The sequence below is a fragment of the Balaenoptera ricei genome, chromosome 15 (genome assembly GCF_028023285.1).
Source record: "Balaenoptera ricei isolate mBalRic1 chromosome 15, mBalRic1.hap2, whole genome shotgun sequence".
In the NCBI taxonomy this organism is placed as follows: Eukaryota; Metazoa; Chordata; class Mammalia; order Artiodactyla; family Balaenopteridae; genus Balaenoptera; species Balaenoptera ricei.
The window spans coordinates 28,884,938-28,909,925 of record NC_082653.1 but is presented as its reverse complement, the minus strand read 5'-3'; the positions used below and the strand labels follow the sequence as shown (position 1 = coordinate 28,909,925).

Below are 24,988 nucleotides of genomic sequence, written 5' to 3'. Positions count from 1 at the left end.
CCGCCCCTCCTCTCTCCCTCCCCGCGCTCCCACCCCCGCCGTTAGGTTGCGGGTCCACGCTACGGCCGCCAGAGGGCGCGGAGCGGCGGAGTTCTCGCACGGAAGGCTTTGTGTGAGGCACCGCATGGGGCGGGGCCTGCGGGCGGGCGCCGCTCAGCTGGACAGGGCTGACCGGTGTGTGGAACGCGCCGGCAGGGCTGAGGCTGTGCGGCGGCGCCCGGAGCGGTTTGGGCGGCGCACGGAGCTAAGATGGCGGCGGAGCGACAGGACTCGCTGAGGGAGTTCGTGGCGGTGACGGGCGCCGAGGAGGACCGGGCCCGCTTCTTCCTGGAGTCGGCCGGCTGGGACCTGCAGGTAGCGCCGCGAGGCGGGCCGCGTCGGGCGGGCTGGGGACTGCGGAGCGCGGACGCCTGGCGCGACAAGCCCGCAGTGGTCGAAGCGCACAGTCATCCCGCCGGGCCGCGGCCCGACCCAGGCCTCAGGGTCCTGGGGCCGCTTGCCACGCGTCGCCAGCTTGGCCTGGGCGTGGGGAAACGCGGGCTAGCTCCGGCCCGGACCTGCTCTACCCGGCCTCAGTTTCCCCTTCTGCCTGGCTCTCGGGTCGGCGAGATTTTGGGCAGTGCCGCAGCCCGCGTGAAGAAGGGGAGCCTGGGGGCGTGGCTGCCGCGCCGAGTCTCGGCTGCAGGCCCGGCCCGACTGACCAGCTCCCCGGTGGAGCGGCGCTGGGGACTAGGTGCTCGTTCATTTCCATTTTCGCAGCCCCGGCCTCGGGACAGGGGAGAAACCCAGCCCAGGACTTGGCCCACGCCCCCTCCTACCTAATTGCTGGGAGAAACTGGCTAGTGGAGCCTATTCATCTTTAATAAGTAACTCTTCTGTAAAATGGGAGTTTTCGTGGAGCTTATCGTCTAGTTCACCAGCATGTATTAAGTACACGTTAAATATTTATTAGTTAAGAAGACATTAAGATAGGCTACACTAGGCAGGGATTTTTGTAAACTGTTGAATCCCCTGTGCCTGGAAAAAGGCCTGGCACGTAGTAGGCACTCAGTAATTAATTGTAGGAAGAATTGCATACATGTTGTTGGCCAGCCTACGTCTTAGGTAGATGATGATGATTAAAATTTATTGAGTGCCTGCCATGAGCCAAGTGCTGTTCTAACTGCTTTAGGTGTCTTAAGTCATTTAACCTGTGCATTTTGAAGCTGAGGTTTAGGGAGGTTAAGTAACTTGCTCAGTGCCTCACTAGCTACCAAGTGGAAGAGATGGCATTTGAACTCAGTTCTGTCTGATACCAGAGCCCAAGCTCTTAACCACCATGTGCCCTGGCACTTTACGTATGGTGATTCAGTTAATCCTAGCCACACTGTGAGGTAAAGAAAACTTCCTCAGTTGTATAGATGAATTGGAAGCTCAGAGGTCAAGTGATAGGCCCAAGGTCACACACCCAGGGATTAGGATTTGAACTGTGTCTGCTGACTTCACCATTTATATGCTTCCCGAAAGTGTAAGAGTTAGATAAAGCATCACACCTGTACAGACACACAGTGTAAAGCCCCTGTGCTGGGCAGAAATACAAAATGCAGCTTCTGCCTGAAAGACCTAAAAGCTCACAGTGTTACAGGTGGCAGGTCATCAGTCCCAGTCTCCTCATGCTATTAGTGGGGAAACAGGCTCATGCATGTGACATGACTGGCCCAGGACTTGAATGTAGACACCCCTCAATGCCAGTTCAGTGCATGTCCCACGGCAGCATACTGCCTCCTGGCAGGCCTGCTAAAGTGTGTTCTGTAAAGGCACGCTGCTTCCAACAGGCTGGTTATGTCCCACAGCAGCTCACTGCCTCCTAAAAGGTGGTGACCTTGAGGACAAGAGCCACGTCTTTTTCACCTCTGTAGACTTCATTGCTCTCTTACTTCTTTGTGCAAAGTAAGTGATAAGTAAATACCTGTGCATTGAGTCCATGCGAGAAACATCCAATTACAGATGGCCAAAAGAGGCCCATATTCCTTCCGTATGTATAGAGCTAAGACATGACTGCATAAATGTTAATGGATCCTCTCGTCCGTTTTGCAGGGTTGGTGGGATGGGTGTCCCCATTGCACAGATTAGGAAACAGCCTCAGAGAGAAAGTAAAAGTAGCAATCTGGACTGACCTCACAGTTCCCAACTCCTGGCTATCACCTAAATGCTGAGAGTAAGGGCCTGAGCAGACTGCCTGGGATCGAGCCTGGCTCTACTCCTTACCAACTGTGTGACCTCAGTCAGCTTTCTTAGCTTCTCGGTGCTTCTCTATCAGCTATAAAATGAGATGATAATAGCACTAACCACATAGGGTTCTTTAAGGATTAAATGAGTTAACACAGGTAGAGTTGTACTCAGAACAACATGGCTCATAAATAAGTGCTCAATAAATGTACACTGCTTTTACTCGATCACATTTCCTAATAAAAATGAGAATGAGGAGTGTCTCCATCCCAACTTTCCTTCTTGCCTTCTTTTCCCCTTAGTAGGTGGAATTTTTTTCAGGTAATATAAAAACAAATAGTTGAGCCATTACCTTTTGGTCTTATTTTCTATGGCCCCCCCAAATGCAGACCGCCTTGTAAGTGTGGGCCATATTTTTGTGTCTTTGCTCCTTTGTGTTCAAAGGAGATGAAAGGAGATGTGTTAGATGAAGGCCTGTTTAAGGATCCCAAGTTACTATCTCTCTGTTTCAGATCGCCCTAGCAAGCTTTTATGAGGATGGAGGGGACGAAGACATTGTGACCATTTCGCAGGCAACCCCCAGTTCAGTATCCAGAGGCACAGCCCCCAGGTAAGGGCCAACTTCAGTTATTGCTACATTGGTGTGCTTCCAGCAATGGTGAGCTATTTCCTGACTCAACAGAGGGTTCAGGCCTGGGGATGTGGACCAGTGGGTTTGAGGGAGGAAGATAGACTGACTGGTGGGTAGTAGTTTCTTGCAAGACTTATTCCTTTCCTGTAGAGATTTGGGATTCTTAACTGAGTGTGGTATATGATCCAATCCTGGAGGAAACCACAGAACCAACTTTTAAGATGTTTTGGGGGGGGGGGTCTCTTATTTATGAAATATGAGGAGTGGCCTCTCCATTTCTGGAAGTTTTTAAGTAGAAACCGAAGTACTTCCTTTCAGGGATGCTGTAGATGTAAAAGATTAGGCCAGGTGACTTTAAAAAGGCTCTTTCAATATTTTAGGATGCCCATTACCCTGTTAAGAAGACTTAGAGAAAATAAACGTGTTTAACCCACCGTTTCCCAAATTGATTAGGGAGACCTTGTCTTATTTTGTGAAGCAGTGTTAACCTTTGCTGTCCCATTTGCATCCCCTGTCCTGGCCACCCTGGCTCCAAGGTTCTCACAGCTGATCACTGCTGTGATCTACAGAGTGGGATAATGTAGGTCTTCTGGGAGACAGGCAGGGCCTCTTCCTTTAAAGGTGTCTGAACTACAGCTCCCCTCTCTGCTGTAGCCTGATTTGTTTCTACTCTCTGGTGTATGTTCTCAATTTATTTGAGTTTGAATTCAACCCCAGAATACAGATATAGTGTGTCTTTGCTGGTGAAGTGATAAATTGTGTTTCTCTCTAAGGGCATCTGAGATTTAAATTACATTTCCTCCCTTTCTAGAAGGAACACTAACCCCAGTTCTCATTGCTTCCTTAACTTCTTCCCCTACCTACATTTCCAGAGGAAAGAGGTAATAGGCAGGACATCTTTTAGTTATTCATAGATGCCCACGTGTGAGGTGTCAATGATGGCACATCAAGATGTTACTGCCCGGGACCTGGTTGATAAGATAAGGGCTTTTCTTGTAGCTGCTGATAGAGACAGCTGATTTCCTGGGGTGTGTCTTTCACAGGCACCCCAGATTACTGTTGGGGTGTTGGCACAAAAATACAGAGGAGGAGAAATTGAAACTTAGCCTCTGATGTCAGTCACATGTTCACACCTGTCTTCTCTGATAGACCCAAAGTCCTGGCAAGACAGTGGTTTATGGGACTTCCCTGGCAGTCCAGTGGTTAAGACTTCACTGTCCAATGCAGGGGGTACAGATGCAATCCCTGGTTGGGGAGCTAAAATCCCGCATGCCTCACAGCCAAAAAACCAAAACATAAAACAGAAGCAATATTGTAACAAATTCAATAGAGACTTAAAAAATGGTCCACATCAAAAAAAATCTTTAAAAAAAAAAAAAAGGCAATGGTTTATTAGAACCTGGGCTAGGAGCCTGACTGCTCACGTTCAAATCCCAGCACTGCCAGTTTAGAGCTTTGTGACCTTGGGCAGGTTACTTAACATCTCCAGTCCCTCAGTTTTCGTCACCTGTCAAATGGGAATGATGATAGTGCCTACCACATGGGAGATTAAATGAGTTAATACTTACATAGCACTTAGAACACAGAACGTGTTAACTGCTATTACTGTCATTTTATTATTACCATTATTAGCATCCATTCTCATCTTCCCCATTCTTTTCTTATTTGTTCCCTGTCTCATTCCACAGCAAGTCTATATGTTAAAAAGTAGACTTAAAAGTAAAAGAATCAAGGGAATAGAGTTTAATATTAAGACTGCGGAGAGTAAAAGACTGAGCACACATGCAGGCCTAAAGGTCTTACTTTTTTGCTTTGGTTAAGCCTCAGACTCGGTACTGGGCTTAGGTGAAGCCAAGGAAAAGGGAGAGGGAAGGCACTGTTTGTTACATCGTTGTCCTTGTCCAGGTGGTCAAGGCTGACTGCATTCTCAGGAAAAGGCAGGCTTGTGCTGGCACCTCAGAGGAATCCTGTGTGGGGCCTGCCTTTCCCCTGTTTGACCTGACTGTTGCAGGACACTTAGCCTGCTGCTGAGCTCTCCCCGACCCCACTGTCATCTTCTCGCATACCTTTTCATGTCATCACTGCCTCTGTGGCACAGCACTCAGTTAGTGAGTTCCTCCTCTGACTCTAGAACAGGGGTTCTTCACGTGGAGGCCCTGAACCCCCTAGGAGGAATCTGTGGAATGGATGTCAGAAGGTCCATAAACTACCTGAAATTGTAGGTAACAACTTGTGTATATGTAGTACCTTTTCTGGCAAGAAAATTCATAACTTTTATCAGATTCTCAAAGGGCTGTGGGACATAAAAAGGTTAACCATAGCTATAGGAGGAAGTCTAAACTCCTCAGTTATAACAGCTGTCATTTATTGAGCACTTAACCAGCTGCCAGGCACTGGGTTAAGCTTTTATTGATATATATACATCTTTTTAACCCTTACTACAACCCTGTGAGGTGGGTACCGTTATTCTTCCCATTTTACAGATGAAGACACTGAAGCTGGGCATCTTCCCAAGATCACACGACTAGTAAAACAAGGATTTAAATGCAGATCTGTTTCTGCTTCCAGCATTCAGCTCTCAGCCAGAATGATGTACTGCCTCTCCCTGTGGACATTCACTGTCCTCCAGAATTTGCTGTGAACCTGCCATCCTCATCTTATCCCCCTTTTCCTCCTTTCTTAAATCTTTATTTCAACCAAACTGATTTGTTTGGTGTCTCAATTCTGCCTTGTTTTTGGTTCTTCTGCTTTTGTTTGAGCCTCTCATCTGACTGGACATGCCCACTCTCTTGCTTCCTTTCCATCTGTGCAAATCCTCTGTGTCCTTCCAGGTTTAGCTCCTTCCCCACCTTCTCTACTGAGCATGTTATCCCCCAACCCATAGGCAGCACGAACTCCAGTCACAACCCATATCCACGTACTACTGTATGACATCTTTCCTGTGTTGTCTTGAATTCTTCTCCTGATAATTACCTTAATATTTTTCTCCCTAAGTAAGTTGTAAGTTCCTGGAGGTGGGAGGGCTAGTATTCCAGGAGCACCCACCATCTGTCTGGCTCTGCCAGATATTCTCACATACGTTCTCTTCTTATACCTCTATAACCATGGAAGTAGGTCAGGTGCTCACCATTTCGCAGGTCAGGATGCTGAGTCTTAGGAAAGGTTGAGTAACACGTTTGCTGTTATAGTGGAGTCAAACCCAAATTTGTCTAAATCCAAAGCTGCTTCTTCTGCCATGTGCTAGCTACCTCTCTGTGCAATACCTCCCACCCCTGTACCGAGCACAGGGTCGAGCAAGAGGTAGGCTGTTATTTCTTCCTTTTTTTTATTCTTTCATTCAACCAAACTGTACTTTCTTAGAATTCTAGGGAGCACCGTTGTCTAATTCTCTAAAACTATACTGTCCAGTATGGTAGCCACTAGCCTCATGTGGCTATTTACATTAATTAAAATAAAACATTCAGTTATTCATTTGCACTTACCAAGTTTTAAATGCTCGATAGCCACGTGTGACTAGTGGCTTCATTATTGGACGGTGCAGGTACAGCATTTCTGTCACTGCAGAAAATGTGATCTGACAAAGCACTTTTGTGCCACTTCAGGGTGCCTGGGAGATAGAGTTCTGATGCTGAAAAATTGAAATTTCTGAAACATTTTGCCTATTTGTGGAAGATACAAGAGAGAGTATTCTGAAATTGGTAATGCCCCCAGGACATCCATACTGTTAAGGTAACTCTCAGAGCATTACTCCAGAGCAGTTGTTCTCAGTCTTGAGCATGCATCAGAATTACTTGGAGGACTCCTTAAAACCAGATTGGTAGACACTCCTTTCAGGGTTTCTGATTGAGGAGGTCTAGGGTAGGGGCTGAGGATTTGCATCTTTCACAATTTTGAGGGTAATACTGATGCTCCTGGTCCAAGGACCAGCACTTTGAGAACTGCTGCTCAAGAGTAGTACTTGAAATGTGCTACACCATGCATCAGCACCCCGACTGTTCACAGCACGCCCATGAGGTTGGTGCTGATTGTCTCCATTTTCACATGAGAAAATGAAGGCTTAGAGAATTTCATTAGCATGCCCAAGATCCCAGGGTTGGAGGCTAAGTTGGGATTGGAACCAAGTAAATGGACACCAGAGTCTGTGTTAGATACTGTCAGAGTCTAGGTGTAAGAACTTTTGGGGAAAGAGTCAGACCTATAGCCAGAGCAAGTGGTTTGCTCAAGCAGGTATACACATGTGTATTTGAAGGTGTTTAACGACGGAGAGATAGAGGATTTTTTTTTCCATAGATGCTAAGCTAAGCATCTGTGGAAAACTCCCCTGGGAAGAGTAATGAGTAGAATTAGCCTTTTAGGGCACTAGTATGGATCTTATCACTTGCATCCTTTTAAACCATGTTGTGTAGAGCATGAAGGAATGCCCAGGAGGTTGCTCTCAGCTCACTCAGGCAGGAATGTATTTGCTACATCGGTTGATCTTTGTCCTCTTTTTTCTAGTTAGTGGAGCCTCAGAGCCTATTCTGTCCTCTGATTGTCTCCCTGAAATAAATCTTTCTTCAAGGCTGAACTGGAGTAAACGACTCCTTCTCTAGCCTCACTAAATCTCCATTACCCTCTCCCACCATATTAAAGAGAAACAACTTTTTTCCCCCTAAGGAATACAGAAAATGTTTTTATAAATTGTGTGTCTCATGATCCTTGAAAAACTAAGATTTTTCCTTAAGGACAAATCTAAACTAGGAAAAAAGTGGCAGTGTAAGACTGTCAGAGGAGGGAGTTAACCCTTCTCATACCATGTTTAGTGTGCCCTCTCTACCGCACCCCACACAACCCTGCTTTTTTCCTAAACACTAATAAATACTTGACTAACCTACAGCAGAAGCAGAGGCCTTTTCATGCATATATTCATTTCATTTTTACTTCTTGATGATTTATCCTTCCTCTAATGTGTTACTTTCACTAGTCTCTGTGTATGTGCCTGTGCTGCTTTCCTGTAATGCCCTGTTGGTCCCCTTTCCCCACCAGCCCCACCATCCTTTATCCAATTGACTGATGGTCCCCTAGTTTGTTAGCACTAGGTCCAAATGTTGCATTTTTCTGGGACGCTTTTCTTGATGTTCCCCCACCCCCACCTAGAACAGGAGACTGCTCTCACATCCCATGTGCTTCCCTCTGTCACAGCCCCTGTTGCACAGTATTTAATGGATGGTTTCCTGGCCAAAGAGCCACTAGCCTGTAAGCAACTAAAGGGTAAGAACTGTGCCTGATCATTTTATAGACCTAGCATCCAGTTCAGTGCCTGGCACACAGGCATTCCCCCAATATTTAGAAATTATATGATGAAAATCACTATCCAGTAGTATGTTTTTAAAGTAGTACAGATCCTATCTGGTTCCCTCCTCGCCCTCTAGGAGAGCTTAAATTGGATTTCATTTTACTTCTTGATACACTTCCTAATTTATTCTTAGTACTGTGTGACCTTGAATAAATATCATTGTTTTGCATATAAACTTGAGAGATTAACCCTCTTCCCATAGATCCTCTTCCTGCCCCACCAAAAAACCTAACCTCAGTGTCCTCAACTGTTAGCAGCTGATGATGTGGATCACCTTTCTTTTACTCCTCTTGAGATCATTTTGCTCCTTTCTGTGTCTCCAGCGATAATAGGGTGACATCCTTCAGAGACCTCATTCATGACCAAGACGAGGACGAGGAGGATGAGGAGGGTCAGAGGTGAGTCTTTATTGGGGGCACAGTCCACAGGAAACTCCATGGTAATGTATAAATCACCTAGAACAGCCTAGAAGGATAAACATGCTCGGTTATCATTAGCCATTACTACTGTGGGCTAGTCATATGCATACTAGAAACAGTTTTCCACTCCCTGTGCTTAGAAGTGATCCCTGTCCTCTTACTATTTTTTTTTCTTTTGGGGTATTCTGGATTTCTTTTTGTTCTGTTTCATTTTTAATTATTAAGATAATATGTATTTATTGAAGAATATTAGGGGAAGGGAAATAAATCTATAAGGAAAAAAGCCATTTGTAGTACCACAACCCAGAGGTAACCACGTATCAATAATATTTTTGGTGTATTTCCTTCCAGCTTTTCCTTAATTGAAAAAGCAATATATTACATAATAAAGAGAAAAAAAGGGCTTACAAGTGTATATTCCTCCAATATACAGACACAGTACTGTTTTTTGTTGGTTTGTTTTTAACCTTTAGGAACATTATAATAAAATTAGTGTCCATTGTGGAAAATGTAGAATAGCATAATGAAAAAAAATATAACACTCATCTACCCTTTGGTAACTACCGTTAATATTTTGACATATTTCCACTAAGTGTTGGTTCTGTGTGTAAATGTAGTTTGTTTATATTGTATTTTACATGGTGAAAGGCAGATGTTTGTTTCTTGCTTTTGTAGGATTAATGCTACATCTTGAATACTTCTCCAGGTCATTAAGATTCTTCATAAGTGCTTTCAGTGACTATAATGGTCATCATATGGAATGCTCGACATTTAAATCATTTCCAGTTTTTTGCCACCTTAAATATCAATGCTGTGAACATCTCTGTGTATTAATCTTTGACTACATTTCAGATTATTTTGGATAGTTTATAGAAATGAAAATACCGGGTTAGGGGCATGAGTATTTTTAAGGCATTTGATCACAGATTCCTAGTTTGTAAGCCAGGGCTTTGAGATCCCTTAATAAGGATCTTACAGTCCACTGAACAGAACTTTGTCTACCTGGAATGAACAAGGATGAACTGGCTGCAGCCTCACTTCATGGGTTTTGGTTTTCCATGGAATCTGTCTTGGTCTGTCAAACATTCCTAAGGACCATTTTATAATAACCATTATGGAAATGCAGTTATCTCATCGTGGTCACTCTTTGGGAAGTGGGCTGAGAAATTATGTGTGTTCTGTTCCCTGTCTTCGTCCACGTAGTGACCTTTACACTACCTCAGAGCCTTCTATTTAGATACACTCAAAGTTCAGGAATAAATGTTAATTTCAGTGTTTTAATACTCCTTGAATGAAAGGCAGTGTCATCAAGTAAGTGAATGCCCAACTCCTAAACGACCTCCTCCTACTTCTCCTGTCCTTTCACATCCTCCAGGCGGTGACCTTCTTTTACTTCACATCCCGGTTACATCTCTGGTCCCTCAGCATTTCAGACCTAATGACACTGGTGCTGTTGTCCATGCCAAGGCCTAGGGTTTTGCCTTGCATTCTCTGGGGAATGTCAGGAAATGGAAGGCTGAGGCTCAGTTTTATAGGTTCTCAGTTCTCCCCACTGAGACATGCTATTGACTTAGCTGTGAATAGGAGTGATAAGGAGGCAGCTAGCCAAGGCTACATGACTGAAGGTTTTCAGATGCAGGTAAAAAAAAAAGGTGCTAACTTCATCTCAAGCCATGCTTGGCCCATTGCAAAGCAGGTATGGGTATCTTGGGGCTTGTATTTGAGCTTCCTTGACCTCCTCCAGTACCCACTCTTCCGCATCCGCCCGGTGTATGTCACAAGAATTGCAAGGTTAGGTGAGGCTTGGGAGCTCTCGGTGCTGTATCACACCTTACATGTGTGCATTACTCTGTGCTTGTTCTTTTGCATACTTCCGCTGATTTGAACCTGATGGCCCTGACTTAAGGAACAGGTAGGTAGGGCACGTGGTCCTTCCCTTCCATTTCAAAGAAGGAAAGTGAGGTTAGCTCAGTGCATTGGCTTGCCCAGGTCACTCAGTGGCAGAGCCAACAGTGGAACCTAGCTGCTTGTACTAACCACGCCACTGCCACCATTAATCCAGGGCTGCTAGTGGTAGCTGCTTCTAACTGACCATAGCGATCATCTGCTGGAAAGGTGCTGGCCGACGGATGGTGAATTCCCAGAGCGAACGTGCTGTCGTGCATGCCTGGAATACCCTTCCCTTGTTCTTTACCTGATAAACTCATCCTCAAGATTTAGCCCAGAAGACACCCTTCTAGGAATCCTTGACTGTACTCCCCAGCTCTGTGTTCCCCGAGCACCCCTTACTGACTTCTACTGTGGCTCACACTGCAATATGGCTGCCTGCCTCTTAAATCTGTCCCCACCTAGACAGTAAGTTCCTTAAAGATGGGCATTTGTACCCTTTGCCTCATTGTACCCAGCTCCTAGCCCAGAGCCTGGCACATGCTCTATTCATGTTTTCTAAGTATATTTGGTGTTAGATGTGTATTTTCTGCACAGGTTTTATGCCGGGGGCTCAGAGAGAAGTGGACAGCAGATTGTTGGCCCTCCCAGGAAGAAAAGTCCCAACGAGCTGGTGGACGATCTCTTTAAAGGTGCCAAGGAACATGGAGCCGTAGCTGTGGAGCGAGTGTCCAAGAGCCCTGGAGAGACCAGTAAACCAAGAGTGAGCATAAGGGGTCGGGGTCGTTGTCTGTGTCCACAGGACTGAGGTTCCAGAGCAGGGGAAAGGAGGCCTTCCTCACCCCAGCAGTGACTGAATTTGTTTTTGTTTTGTTTTTCATTTGCTCACTTCCTCTCATATGCAGAAGAGCAGTGCAGTTTCTCTTACCTTTTAACATGAAATCAAGATTTGGGGCAAAGTTTTCAAACCTATGGCCTGTGGTCTGGATCAGGTTCTGCAAACATGTTTTGTTTGGCCTAACCAACCTGATTTACTCAGTGTCTTGCTTTATTTTTGTTTTAATTGAATCGGTGGCCACCTGTTTTACGTACAGTCAGGATTTCTGTTTTCTTTGTGAAAATCAAAAAGTCTTTAGTGTTATCCTACACCTAGATTCTGAAATGGTCATGATTAACTAGAGCTTAGTAGCAGCCGTTCCCTTTAACCAAACAGTATCCCCCCACCATTCCAGTTTTTACCCCAGTCTCTGAGTTTCCTACTCAGAGAAAGTATACCTAGTAGTTAACAAGCTTGAGATAACATCATTGTATCTGAATAACCTGTAAACTGTTGACCCACTCCTCCGGTGTTTATGAACTTGGCTTTTATAGCCATTTGCAGGAGGTGGCTACCGCCTTGGAGCAGCACCAGAGGAAGAGTCTGCCTACGTGGCAGGAGAAAGGAGGCGGCATTCCGGCCAAGATGTGAGTGTGCACCTACCTTCTTTAGGGAAGCTCATGGACTGTTTTATCATTTTGGGGGAGAAATTAGTCCCATGTTACACGTGAATCAGCAGCCTCTGAAAGGGAAGAGGCAGCAGGTTTGCTGTCATCCATGAATGGAAAGGCTTACCTGAGAATCAAAGAAAGCTCTCATCTGGCTGGGTGTCGGGGGTGGGGGGTGGCTCATGAGTGGGGACAGGCAGAGCGGATGGACAAATAAAAGAGTTTTCTGAGCATTCCATGGATCTCAGGCAGAGGGATAGTGATTCCAGGGTTCTCTGGTGGTGTGAACGTGCCTAAAGAACTTGGTCTTTAGACGCCCCCCCGCCACAAAGAAGCCTGAAACGTACTTTTTGAACTTTTTCCGTATTGTATTCCAGTCCTTTTTTCCCTGCGCATAGGGATCCCCCCTCTCCAATAAGTGTAATCATACTGTAGAATCAGTTTTGAGGTTTATGTCGTAAACGTTTTTTTTTTTAATTTTATTGAAGTATAGTTGATTTACAATGTTGTATTAATTTCTTTTGTACAGCAAAGTGACTCAGATATATATATATATATATATATATATATACTTTTTCAGTGCCATAAACATTTTCATATGACCCTGTGACCATTAGTCTCCATAATGTATTTGTTTTTAATTATTTTGGGTTTTTTTCCCAAAGTAAAGTAGTCAAGCAAGGAGGAAATAAAAATCCTATCCACCTGAGGTAGCAGCTGCTAATAGGTTGGTCTTTAGTCCTCTAGACCCTTTTCTGTGTATATATATAGGGAGTCGTTAACAGAAATTGTAGATATCATTTTTAATGGCTGCAAAATAGTCCACGTAAGATTTGCCATGCTACTTTAGTTGACAACAAGCTTTGTGCCAAGCACACTGGCAACCCTATAGATAAGGAAGCTACAGCTTCAACTGAGTCATCTGCTCAGTGCCACTTAGCTACTGAGTGGCAAAATCAAGATGCAGACCCAGGTCTGCTTAAATCAAAGCCCATTCTCTTAACTTGTGCCATATCACCTTCTTATTTTAGGTTAATACTTATTTCATTGGTTGTTGATTGATTTCCTTGTGCATGAGTATATGTTTGTCTGTCTGTGTGTTTTAATAATGACACAGTAAAATAGTAAAAACTCGTTAATTTGCAAGTTCATGCTGGTGTGCTTGCCAGGTTCCTGACAATGTATGGACTGCTTACCTCCTGTTGTCACAGGTTCATGTAGTGTTGAAGCTCTGGAAGAGTGGATTCAGCCTGGACAATGGTGAACTCAGAAGCTACCAAGACCCATCCAATGCCCAGTTTCTGGAGTCTATCCGCAGAGGGTGAGCAGAAAAGCCCTCCTTCGGATTCCATATCAGTGAGTGAGATGGCAGATGGGAAAGAAGAAGCTGATTCAAATATTTATTATTTAAGAAGTTTACATTTTTAAGCAGATTTAGCACAGTTGAGATACAGATTCACAGATCTGCTCCCAAAACCCTGTGTATCTACATTTCCCCTTTGGGCCTAGGACAGAGCCAAGTCACCAAATAAGGTACAGGTCTCCACTCTTGACTCTGAGCAGGCATGAGAGGAAGGGGAGGTGGACAGGTAGCCGCTAGAGCAGTCGACTCCCTGTGAAGCCCAGCTTCACAGTTGGAACTGAGAAGTTTCTCCTCCCTTTGTACCCATCACTGTCATTCCCATCCTGCTCTGTGTGGGCCCCAGCACTGCCTTTTCTCCCACAGAGAGGTGCCAGCAGAGCTGCGGAGGTTAGCTCACGGTGGGCAGGTGAACTTGGACATGGAGGACCATCGGGACGAGGACTTCGTGAAGCCCAAGGGAGCCTTCAAAGCCTTCACTGGCGAGGGTCAGAAACTGGGCAGGTAAGGAGCAGCACGGGGGGGAGTGGGACTGTGTGGGCCACTCCTGCCGGGCCCAGCAGGCCCTGTGTAAAGCTCACTTTGTATAGCTCTTTACTGTTTAGTACAAGGTACTTCAGATTTTATTTTTATGGGAGGAAGAGTATGGAGAACATAGGCTTTGGCATTAACACACCTGAGTTTAAATCTATTCTTCACTTTCTAGCCATATGAGCTTGGACTATACAGGCTCAGTTTGCTCAACTATAAAGTGGGACTAATACGAATCCTTACCTCCTTGATTACTGTTGGGAGGAGCACGTAGAGCACTGCCCCACAGTGAGCAGTCAGTGTAATCAGTAAAGGTAACATATTGCTGCTTTGACTCGGTAATCTAGGGTGTCCAGGGCAGGGATAACCTTCTTCATGGCTTTAAGGCTGAAACAGACACACGTATTCAGGTCACTTGAAATGGGGATTCAGAGGAGAAAGGAATCCTGGACTCTTGCCAGCCAGCCTACAGCGGCATCGTTTAGGATCCAGGGAAGCTCAGAGACATTGTTGCCCCTTTGCAGCCTGCTGCTCCTCTGTTATGGCAGCTCTTATCTCTACTTCTTTGGTCCTGCCTGAGACTCAGTTTGTCATCTCCTGTGAAATTTTTGCCACGTGTCCTCTGCCATTATCTCTATCTTGCATTCAAACCCCTAATAGGATCTGACTGGTTGATAGTCCCTATTACCTCTGATAGGCAGGGTTCTCACACCAGATCCTTGACCATCCCACAGACAGGCAGCCTTCTCTCAGGGACCCACTCAGCTTTGGCCATACATGGGGTCACTTCGTCAGTATCCTTCAGAGGGATCTTTGCACATGAGAGGCACTCAGCATGGTGACCCTCCCCGCCAGTACCATCCTTATTTTACAAAGGGAAAGCTGAGGCTCTTGGACTTTAAGGGATACCCTTAGGTGCTCCCTATGGTAGAGCCAGGACTGGAATCAGGCCTTCTGATTGGCATTTCTCCCCACACTCCTACACAGCAAGACACCGTTTCTGACCTAGCTCTGGCAGCTCTTGAACTAGGCACTGCCCTTGCTCACCTCACCACCATCTGCAGGAATCAGAGTGTGGTCTGCCAACAGCTGTGCTCTTTGAGCTTCTGGCTGGCCCTCTCCTAGAATCCCCTGCCTCCCTGCTGGCCATTCTTGCCTCATCAGGAGCAAGGGTCATAGCTCAGGACATTAGAGACCAATAGATTGTGGTTTACCAGGACCAAAATAGTTAAGTCCACCCTGCTCATCATTTCATCTACCACACTGGGGCCTGTGGGTTAGTCCGGGACAGCTGTTCTCTGAGCCATCTGTGACTTACCTGTCAGCTATGGTAAGCTTTGTGGAGCACCAGATAGTTTTTTTCCTTATATTATTAAAATAAAATGTGTTTATCTTTATAAAAAAAAAATAGAAAATACAGATAAAGAATAAAAACTGTCCCTAAACCTAACACCCAGATATATCCAGTTAGTATCTGGGAAGTATCCTTCCAGTCTGTATATGTATATGGGGGTGGGGGTGTGTGTGTGTGTGTGTGTGTGTGTGTGTGTGTAAAAATAAATGTTCTATCACCTGTTATTTTGCCTAATCAATGTAGTATGGCTGTCATTCCAGATCAGTAAGTGTATTTCTACAATATTATTTTTAATGCTAACATAATTTTCTATCTTATGTATGTGCCATAATTTAACCAGTCCCTGATGTTAAACATTTAGGTGGCTGCCAGTATTATGAACAACATTACAATGAATATCTCTAATTAAATCTTTATATACCCCTTAATGTTGTACTAGAAGTAAAATTGCTAGCTCAAAAGATCTTCATATTTTTAAGATGTTGTCAAATTGCCTTCCAAAAAGGTTGTATCCGTCTTTCACCCACCAGTAGTTATAAGGAAGGGTCCAGAGCACTGTGCAGTTTGGGTTTGTCAGGTTTCATGATACTAACAGAAAATGCTTCTACTATTGGAAAGTCTAACTCTATTATATGTGAAGACTCCACATCTCAAAAAATTAAGATGTTTTTAAGGAGTCTGTTTTAGCAGGATGGGAATACTTAGTGCAGGTCATGAATCAACAAGTCTAGACAGAGCCTGATAATCAGATGTGATGCTTGTCAGCTAAATAAATGTTCATTGCCAGTTCCACTTTGATTTTATTTCAGTTCTAGCTTTTAATGAAAAATGAGCTAAAAAAATGTTTTATACAGCTAAGGGAGATGGAACGTTAGCTTTTCAGTCTAAACTAGGTGGACAGCTCTTTCAGTTTTTCCAATAAATTTTACTATGCTTTCCATTGTCTTCTTGTTAACTAAAATGATCAAGAAGCCAAAAGTTTAAGAAATTTTTCTCAGGTTTGCCTCAAAAATCAGTCAATGCTTGTTTTTTCTCCAATTACCTAGAAAAATAAAATGAATAGACTTTTCTCAGTTCAGAAATTTGAAAAAGTTCGTTCAGTTGCATGAAACTTTTTTTATTTTAGGCTTTGCATTTGTTTGTTTGGATGGGAACTAATCTGAAGATTTGGGAAGCCTGCATTTACTTGATTTTGAGTACCAAACACCAAGAGTGCACTTGGGGTGGGGGTGAAGGGTGACACTGCTGCCAGGATGAGCTTTGCCCCCTCACCATGCTTTCTGTAGTGGTCATCTTTGTAAAGCAGGTGGCAGGGTCTCAGGAGGTAGCATTGTGGCAACAAAGCACCTTAGTGCCCAATTTATTCCCACTACAAAGGAAATGAGCAGTCAGGTGATTCAGCTTCTCTCTCTTTCAGGCCTTTCTGGCAGGCAGTAGCATCAGTGAGTACCCATCATGTACTTGGAATTGTTATAAACAGTTGAGGGACAGGCTGCCTGGAGTCTAATTAGAGAGTTGACCTAATGCCCTTAAAACTAATGAACAGAACAGAGTAGATCTTAGGCATTTACAGGTTCAACATTTAACTTTCCACTATTTCCAAGCATCTCTTCAGGCCTGTGATGGTGTAATTTATCTGTGTCTCAGCCCACATTTGAGTCCCACGTGCTGTGAGGCTGATCCATAGAAGCTCCTCTCATGTCCAGTAAGTGTGGCCAGGTTTCTCTTCCGAGCTCCACTTTGTAATTCTCTAAGCCACTGTTTTTCATGTTTACAGAAAAGAGTAAGTTCAGTTTTCAGTTCTTCCTTGCTAATTATGTGCCCTGGGGCAACATTTCACTGCGTTCCATGAAACAATCTGCAGGAGGTTAACAAGCGTAACATGAAAGAAAGGACATGGTGGTCAAATAAGTTTGCCTTAACCTCACGATCTCTCAAGACCTTCTTTAATATGTTAGTGGCCTGTGATGCTGTTGGTATAATATGTGGCATTTCCAAAACCTTCCTGGAGATAACTCAAGGGACTAGGGTCCCAGGGAACACACTTAGGAAAGCACTTTCAGTTGGATTTGCTGAGAATACCCTTTTTAGGTTGTAAGGATCAGAGGGAACGGTGAGGTGTATGAATTAATCTAATTAGAGGCTTTGAGGGGAAGCAAGGGAGTTCTCATCCAATGGCCTCTATTCTCTGCATAGGTCTAGGCCAAGACATCTGCTAAGAGAAAGGCTGAGAATGAGATGCATAGATGGTTTACAGGAGAGAGGTGAAGCCTCCAACGGTTATGGAGAATGGGGAATTCGTGTGCATTTTGTGTTTGTCAGCCACCCGGAGTGTAGCACCCCTTTAATCCTCACAAGGGTCCTTGTTAAAGAACCTTGTTACTACCCTTGTTGAAACTGAGGGAGCTTAGATAACTAGCCCAACACTACCATAGCTAGTGGGTAAATTCATACCCTGGTCCATGGCATTCCAGGATCTGAGCTGTCAACACCACAGTAGGAACTGTGTCCTGTTCATATTGTATAATTAGTCCCTGCGGTGCCAGGCACTTAGTTGGCTTTCCAGAAATCTCAGCCACCTCCTGATAGTTGACACATGAATATGAGATACTCACATGAGTGAGGTTGCACTGGGGCAGGCAGGCCTGAAAACTCCATCAGAGGAAAAGAGTCTGGACTTGTCCCTTACATTCCAGCAGTCACCTGCCAAGCTGTGTCATGCCTGCCTCATCTGCAGACTTGGCGTGCCCCCTCCCCATTCTGCCCTCAGCCTCTCACTGAGGCTAAAACTCATCCTGGTCTGTTGGGTCCTCCAGCATCAGGTCCCAGTTTCTCCTGGCCCAGGCTGTCGTGCATACTGCTTTCCTCCCTTCAAGCCCTTGTTCAGTTGTGGACACCAAGGAAGAAGGGGGTTGGTAACTTGCCCAACTCCAGGAGTGAGGGAGCTAGCAGTAATTTGGGGGTTGAGGTGAATTCCACTGGACCTCTAAGTTCCATCAGGACAGGGATCCTGTCTTGGACACTCCTTATATCAGTAGCAACAAACAGCACCAGACGTAGCAAATGCTCAGTAAAAATCTGAGACAGGATTCCCCTCTTGTGTGGGGCCTTGTTTCTATTTGTGTCCTGACGCGATCCTCTCTCCTCAGCACTGCCCCCCAGGTGTTGAATACCAGCTCTCCAGCCCAACAGGCAGAAAATGAAGCCAAAGCCAGCTCTTCCATCTCAATTGATGAGTCACAGCCTACCACAAACATCCAAATACGGCTTGCTGATGGCGGGAGGCTGGTGCAGAAATTTAACCACAGCCACAGGTACCTTGCATTATGTGGCCTGGCTTATTCTAAGAGGGTCCCAGAAACTCCCACAAACAGGTGAGAAGCAGGGAGCAGTTCTTCCTCCTAAACACCAGCAGGCACTCCGTGCTTTCCCCAGAGGAGGCAGTGGGATAGGAAAGTATGCAAGTCTGAAGCCTTTGGTTTGGTTCCCACTCTTCCATTAAGTGTGGCCAGTGACTTGCTCCCTCCCCTGTGTGGGTCTCATTCCTCATCTCTAAAATTAGGGGATCGGATTCCTCAGAGGGGTTTTCTTAGCCACCAAACAATTTGTTCAAAGGAAGTTTCATGCTAAAGCCCAAGTGTAGAACAGATAAAATTTGAACTGCTGTGGTTGATGGAGGGGAGAGGGGATGCAGTGTACCCTCCCACCCACCTGGCTTCCTCTACCTCCCTGCCCGCAAGCAGCCTCTGAAAACCACTAGGCTACTAAGGTCTCTTCTAGATCTGGACTTTAAGAATTATAGAATACCTGTTCCATCTCAGATCATCTGGGATCAAAGCAACTGTTCCTCCCCAATTTAAAGATGGGGAAACTGAGGCACAAAGTGATGAAGGGATTAGCAGGGGAGGACTGTTGCCTGTAAAGATATTTGGCAACTTCTTTTTCTAGAATAGCAGTGTCTAAATTTCATCAATCATAGGCCATATAAACCAGGACCCACATGTGGGGCCCAGGGAATGGCTTGCCAATCCTTGAGTGTTGACTGGCTTCACATGAGGTTAGTTGTGAAACAAGTTTGATTAGGATTACAGAAAAGGGATCAGGCAGAGAAGCCTCTAGGAAGAGGGGCCCAAATGTGGGCAGGGAGCACAGCATGATGAAGAACTGAAATGGGGAGGTAGGAGAACAGGGGGAAGGAGGGTGGTATAAAATTAGGCAGGCCTCGGGACCACAGTCAGGAGATTGGTGTTTATACCAAGGGAAGTGGGAGCAACTCTGAAGGGTTTTAGACAAAGGAGTGACATGAGCTCATGTGGTTCCAAATGAGAGCTTTGGACACTCTGTGGAGAAGGATTGGGCAGGGGAGGGGACCTGGGGATGTGATAGAGCCTCCCGAAGCGGGGGGTGGGGACAGCAGGGAAGAACACTGCTCACCCACCTCCCCACTCCCCCCACTCCACCAGGATCAGCGACATCCGACTCTTCATCGTGGACGCCCGGCCGGCCATGGCTGCCACCAGCTTTGTCCTCATGACCACCTTCCCAAACAAAGAGCTGGCTGACGAGAGCCAGACCCTGAAGGAAGCCAACCTGCTCAATGCCGTCATCGTGCAGCGGTTAACATAACTGCCTGGCCCAGCCAGCAGCCTCATCTCCTTCCTGTGTCCCCCATGGCCAGCTGCCCCGTGGAGACCACCCCTCCACCCCCTCCCGCACACCCAGCAGTCCAGTGCCATGTCTCCTCCATAGCTCTGCGTTCTTAGATCTCAGTTGGACATTTGTTTTCTCCTTAGTTGCATTTCCTGGGTTTTTGTGACGATCAATGGACTTTAAAGAAAAAAATAAAAACAACCAAAAAAATGGAAGGAATATCACCAGCATGTTATACAGAACCTCTCTCACTGAGGCAGGCTTTGATTATCTTAAAATCATATTTATGTCTGAGGTGTGCGGGGAGGAGTTTTCTATCCCCTCTGCGTAAAAATTGCATGTGGCACACAACACCCGCCCACTAGTGTGTCCCCCGCTGCCCCCAGGATGACTAGTGGAGGATTTCCCCTGTGTAGGGAAGGGAGTGGGGGGACTTACAGAAAAAGGCTTTTGCAGCCACTCAGTTCCACAAGAACAGATCTCTTGCCTGGATAAAACTGGGCAGCAGCAAGAGTCCTCTGAAGCATGAGGTCAGATCCAGAGGCACACAACCCTTGTGCTCCTTTCACTCAAACCCTGGGAAGTTTACACTTTCCAGGCCTTGGCCAGCTGAGATTCTAACTACACCTCCTGCTTCAGTGCTTTCCTCCCTCATCATCCAGGCTGCTCTGTCATTGCTTTATGTACTCCACATGCAGAAATCTGTACCTAGGAGGTAGACAGGGTATCTTTTTACTGGGAAACAGCTTGTGCCAACCCAGATGAATTCAGAGTCAGGGTATCTTGGTCTGAAAGAGAAACAATCAAAATACCACTGAGCGCTGATGACGCATGGCAAATCACATGTTGAAGAAGGGGTGTGTTCCCTGTGCTACGAGCTCCTTGTACTGTGTTAGCGTTTGCAGGAGGCTTCTGCTGACTGAAGTCAGGGTGAGTAACAAAGATGGCTTTGCTGTGCAGGCTTCACTCCGCTGTTCAACCCGCTGAGTTCTGACTTGCACCAACTTGGGCAGTAGTCCCAGCCAGGACAAGACCCTCCCCCCATAAGTGTGCAAGTTTGAGAGAGGAGGATCACTGGGGTCTTGGATGGAAGCCTTTCCACCCCCTATTAAATGAGCCACAGACTTAGAATCAACGCTGACTCAGAATTTTCTGGGTTTGAATCATAACGTGCCTCAGTACTCTTTCCAAGCAGTCATCACCAATCACTTTCTCTTTTCTGTTTCACCCACTGCAATGAGCCAAGAGGCAACACTACTTCTACCCAGAGTGGGGGAGGCCTTGGGGATCTAACCTGAGAAAGGGACTTGGCTTGGTGCTTCTGATCCCAAAGTGGCAGGGGGTTGCTGGGGCTGCGGCATCTGCCACAGTTGAAGGTAAATATGAAACTAAGTGCTGGTCTGGAGAAACGATTATTGTCACCTTGACCATTAAAAACCAGAATGAGGACAAAAGGAGTTTTGTACTTTCTAATGGGTTGCTTTGAAGAAGTTGTGTAATGACAGCAACCATTGTAAGTACTTCAGTGCCTCACAACGGTCCCATTGTACAGTGCCAAACCCTGAAGCCCAGGTCACACAGCTGGTAAGTGGTAAGGCCTATCTGCCCCCCAAGGCTCCTGCTCTTAACCCCCATGTCACATATACGTGCACTCCGTCCCCAACCCCAGCCCTGTATGCATAAATACGCTCGACACTCCCCACCCTTCTTGAGGGTTTCTGCTATGTTGATTAGTAGAACCAGAACAAAGCATAAAAACACGCTTAAAACCTGCATCGTGTAGAATTCACAAAGGCCTCTTTGGCTTCCCACCCAGCCCTGGGAAGTGAGTGAGGCAGCTGATCTAATTGTTGCAGCCACCACAGTGCAGACCAGCCAGGTAACTGGCCCTAGGTCAGAAGGACTGCCAACCACAGAACCAGGGACCACGCTAGTCTGGTTCAAGGCTAAGAAAGGATGTTTTCAGCCCTAGTTTTTTGTGCTGGTGGCCCAGATGGAAAGGTTCATCCATCCAGATAGGCTTTCATAGGTTTTTTAAAAAAAAAGGGAGGGGGGCGGATACTCAACAGCCACTGGTTCTGGGGTTTCTGAATTCAGGGCAGTTCTCAGTTGAGGCATTTTGGATCATCCCAAATACTGGCTAGTGAGTGGGATCCTCCTGGCATTAAATAGGCTGGCCCAAGGATATATTGCAACATATAGGACATGTCCTAATGGAAAGATACCTAAAATTCGTCACTGAGTGAAAAATGCAAGTTAGTTGTCATGATGATGCCCTAATGAGTACATTTTAAACTAGTCTCTACTGTGCAGCAAGCATGTGTGTTCCTCTTTGGTCTTGTAAACCACACCATGCTAAACAAGCCTGTAGGTACAGTTTGGGACACGTCTGGTTGCTTCCTCAAGAGATGGCTTTGGATGGCATTGAGAAAGTGCCCTCCTGAGCCACAGGGCTCCTTCCCATGCCCACCAACAGTATAAAGTGTGCCCATCCCTGCCAGGAACTCCTTAAAGCTGACTTTGAGTTCATTGGGGGAAGAAGTTGGTGCAGAAATGTGGGTTCCCTGCTGCTCCCTTTATCCTAACTGCCTTTTAGGGGGAAACTGGTGTCAGGACTTCTCCCTCCCAGGGCCAAGTAAGGAGGTCTTCCTTCTTTAAAATGGGCTTTGCTCCCTTGTCAAGGGGACAAAGGAGGATGTGCCCTCCTGTGTCCTCCCCTCCCCCCTTCAACATCCTCTGTCTTCTTAGGCCAGGCCAGGGAAGCAGAGCAGCAAACATTGTTGACTTCTAGTGTCCAGCCTGGTTCCCGGTCTGAGCAAGCTCCTGTGCCATGTGCCTGCATCTCTCTCTCTCTCTCTCTCTCTCTCAGCAGTCTCATGCCTCACCCCAGTCCTTCCAGTCCCTCAGTAAGTCCTCCAGGTTCTGCTGCAAATGCATCCCAAACCCAGCCACTTATCATCCCTCCCTACTATCTCCCTGGCCCATCGTCCATCTCTCACGTCAACAACTGCAGTGACTTCCTTGTTGGTCCCCCTGCTCTTGCCCTTGCCCCTGACAGTCTGTTCACACACAGTCACCACATCCATTACTCTCTTCCTTTTAAAGCCCTCAGGAGCTCCTCAGTAGCCCTAGAAACTTCTTCTAAAGCCTGAAGAGCCCTGCAGGACCTGTCCCCTGCCCATCACTTAATCTCTCTGTCCCGTTTTATTCTCCGTCTTATCCTAATCTCCAGCTGATGCATTATACACTCTGATTCTTTTGTCCCTCCACTAGATTATAAGCTCCATGAAGCAGGGGGTTTTGTATGCTTCACCCATGTACCCTGAGCACCTGGCACAGTGCCTGACACATAGTAGGTCCTCAGCAAATAACTGGTTGGATGAACCTGTGAAATGGAGATAAGACCTCCCCATCTACTCCCTTCCTCCCAAAGCAGGTTCCCATTCAGCCACAGGGGGGCATCATTCTAAAGGGTGCTATAGCTTCAGGTTCTTCCGGAAAAGACACTTAGGCAGAACAAAAAACAGGTGTGTGTGTGGGGAGGGGCCCAGGGTGTAAGGGAATGCCCCCCAGCACTTTCCCCACCCTGCCTGGGCTGGACTAGGAAGGTTATTAAGGGCTAATTACCTCCACAGTGAGCACCTGAGATCCTCAATGCCGGGACCAGTTCTTTAGCTTCTACTGATGATAATAGCAGCCACCATAATTTGAGCACTAACTTTGTGCCAGACCTTGTATATACCTTACTTCATGTAGTTTGACAACACCCAAAGGTACCGTAGTAGCCCATTTTGTGGAGGAAAATGCTGAGGCCTAGTGCAGTGAAGGGATTTGCCTGAAGTCACACACCAAGTAAAAGTCAGAACCAAGACTTTGAATCCCCAGCTGCCTGACTCCAAAGCCACAGCCCTTGACCACCAAGCTCTACGGCTGTGAAAAAGGCAGGCCCAAGGACAGCAGTGGGAGTAATGACTGGGACACATGGGGAGAAGGGCAGCAGGAAATCAAGGAGGACTTCTGGGAGGAGGGCACCCTTGAGCTGGGCTGTGAAGGATGTTCATTAACAAGGAGGAAAAGAGTTTTCCTTCCTCAAGAGACAAACCCAAAGGATTTGTGAAGGCGTGGGGCAGGCAGATCTGGCTCTGAACTTAGGTTCCATCTTTTACCAGGTATGACGTTGGACAAGTCCCTGGAGCCAGTGCCAGGGACCGCATCTTGTCCCTACTGAGGGATGACACTAAGTTCCCCTCTGGATTTGTGGGATGAGAGAAGACTAAGGAAACCAAGAATGGACTCCAGAGCCCTGGGGTCAAGCCCTTCCTCCTCAACTCAACTCCTTCTCTCTGCTCTGCAGTCTTCCCATCTGTAAAATGGGCTCTCAGCAGAATTATTGTATTGTTAGTAACAATTACTGTATGCTAGTAACACTGTTTCCCAAACCTGTGAGCGCCTGTGTCCCCAGATCAGCCAGTACTGTTAGTTTTGACAACAACACTCAGCCTACAGGGCAGATTTGGGACACCTCAACTCCCTGAAAATGATGGGGTGTATCCAAAGATTTCAGACTGGTAAGATGGCAGGTCAGCTTGCAACCCCTCTCCCCGGGCCAGGGGTTTGTCCTTTTCTGGATGATTTTCAAACAGGAACTTGGAGGGCAAGGCCCCAATCAGCAGAGACGCCAAAGGCTCTTAGCAGGTGGGACCACGTGACCCCATGGAGATAGGACGGCTTTTCTTCCAGGCAGGCCAGACAGGTCCCCAAATCTCCAGCTGTGGCCAGAATTCAAGAGAGACTTTGGCCATCTGAACACTCTCAGCTCACCAGCCAGATGACAGAGATCTAAAGTTGGGGGGGGGGGCGGTGGGGAAGGTTGGGGGGTGAGAGTTATTGCAAAGCCCAGACAATTATCTAAACCAAATTCCTGATGCCCCAAGGGCACAGGTACAAGTGACCAAGAGACAAAGTGCCCAGTGCCCTGAGCTGGACTTGGATCTGAATCTTGCCACACCCCTTACTGGCTGTATCCCCTATCTGAGCCTTAATGTCCTCATTTCTAAAGGAAGATAATAATTGTATCTGCCTCAGAGGGTTACTGTGAGAATTAAATCAAATAACGTGTATAGGCACA

General features: G+C 46.3%; 1 protein-coding gene across 2 annotated transcripts; it reads left to right on the top strand.

The window, feature by feature from the left end:
* The first annotated feature begins 176 nt into the window (after positions 1–176).
* On the top strand, positions 177–20,075 carry NSFL1C (NSFL1 cofactor). Of its 2 annotated transcripts, XM_059896666.1 has the most exons (10): positions 177–354; positions 2,721–2,818; positions 8,498–8,572; positions 10,473–10,505; positions 11,078–11,243; positions 11,852–11,944; positions 13,177–13,286; positions 13,692–13,829; positions 18,360–18,524; positions 19,674–20,075. In XM_059896666.1, exons 1-10 carry the CDS (start codon positions 250–252, stop codon positions 19,834–19,836), a joined length of 1,146 nt encoding a protein of 381 aa, XP_059752649.1. In that variant the 5' UTR covers positions 177–249; the 3' UTR covers positions 19,837–20,075. The 2 variants fall into 2 exon arrangements, with proteins under 2 accessions (XP_059752649.1, XP_059752650.1); XM_059896667.1 differs by lacking the exon at positions 10,473–10,505 and having other exon boundaries at positions 178–354.
* Positions 20,076–24,988: the final 4,913 nt, after the last annotated feature.

Coding starts and splice junctions, on each gene's coding strand:
- NSFL1C (XM_059896666.1), top strand. CDS start 250: ATGGCGGCGGAGCGACAGGACTCGCTGAGGGAGTTCGTGGCGGTGACG. Junction 355..2,720: donor CGGCCGGCTGGGACCTGCAG/GTAGCGCCGCGA, acceptor TCTCTGTTTCAG/ATCGCCCTAGCAAGCTTTTA. Junction 13,830..18,359: donor GAGGGTCAGAAACTGGGCAG/GTAAGGAGCAGC, acceptor CTCTCTCCTCAG/CACTGCCCCCCAGGTGTTGA.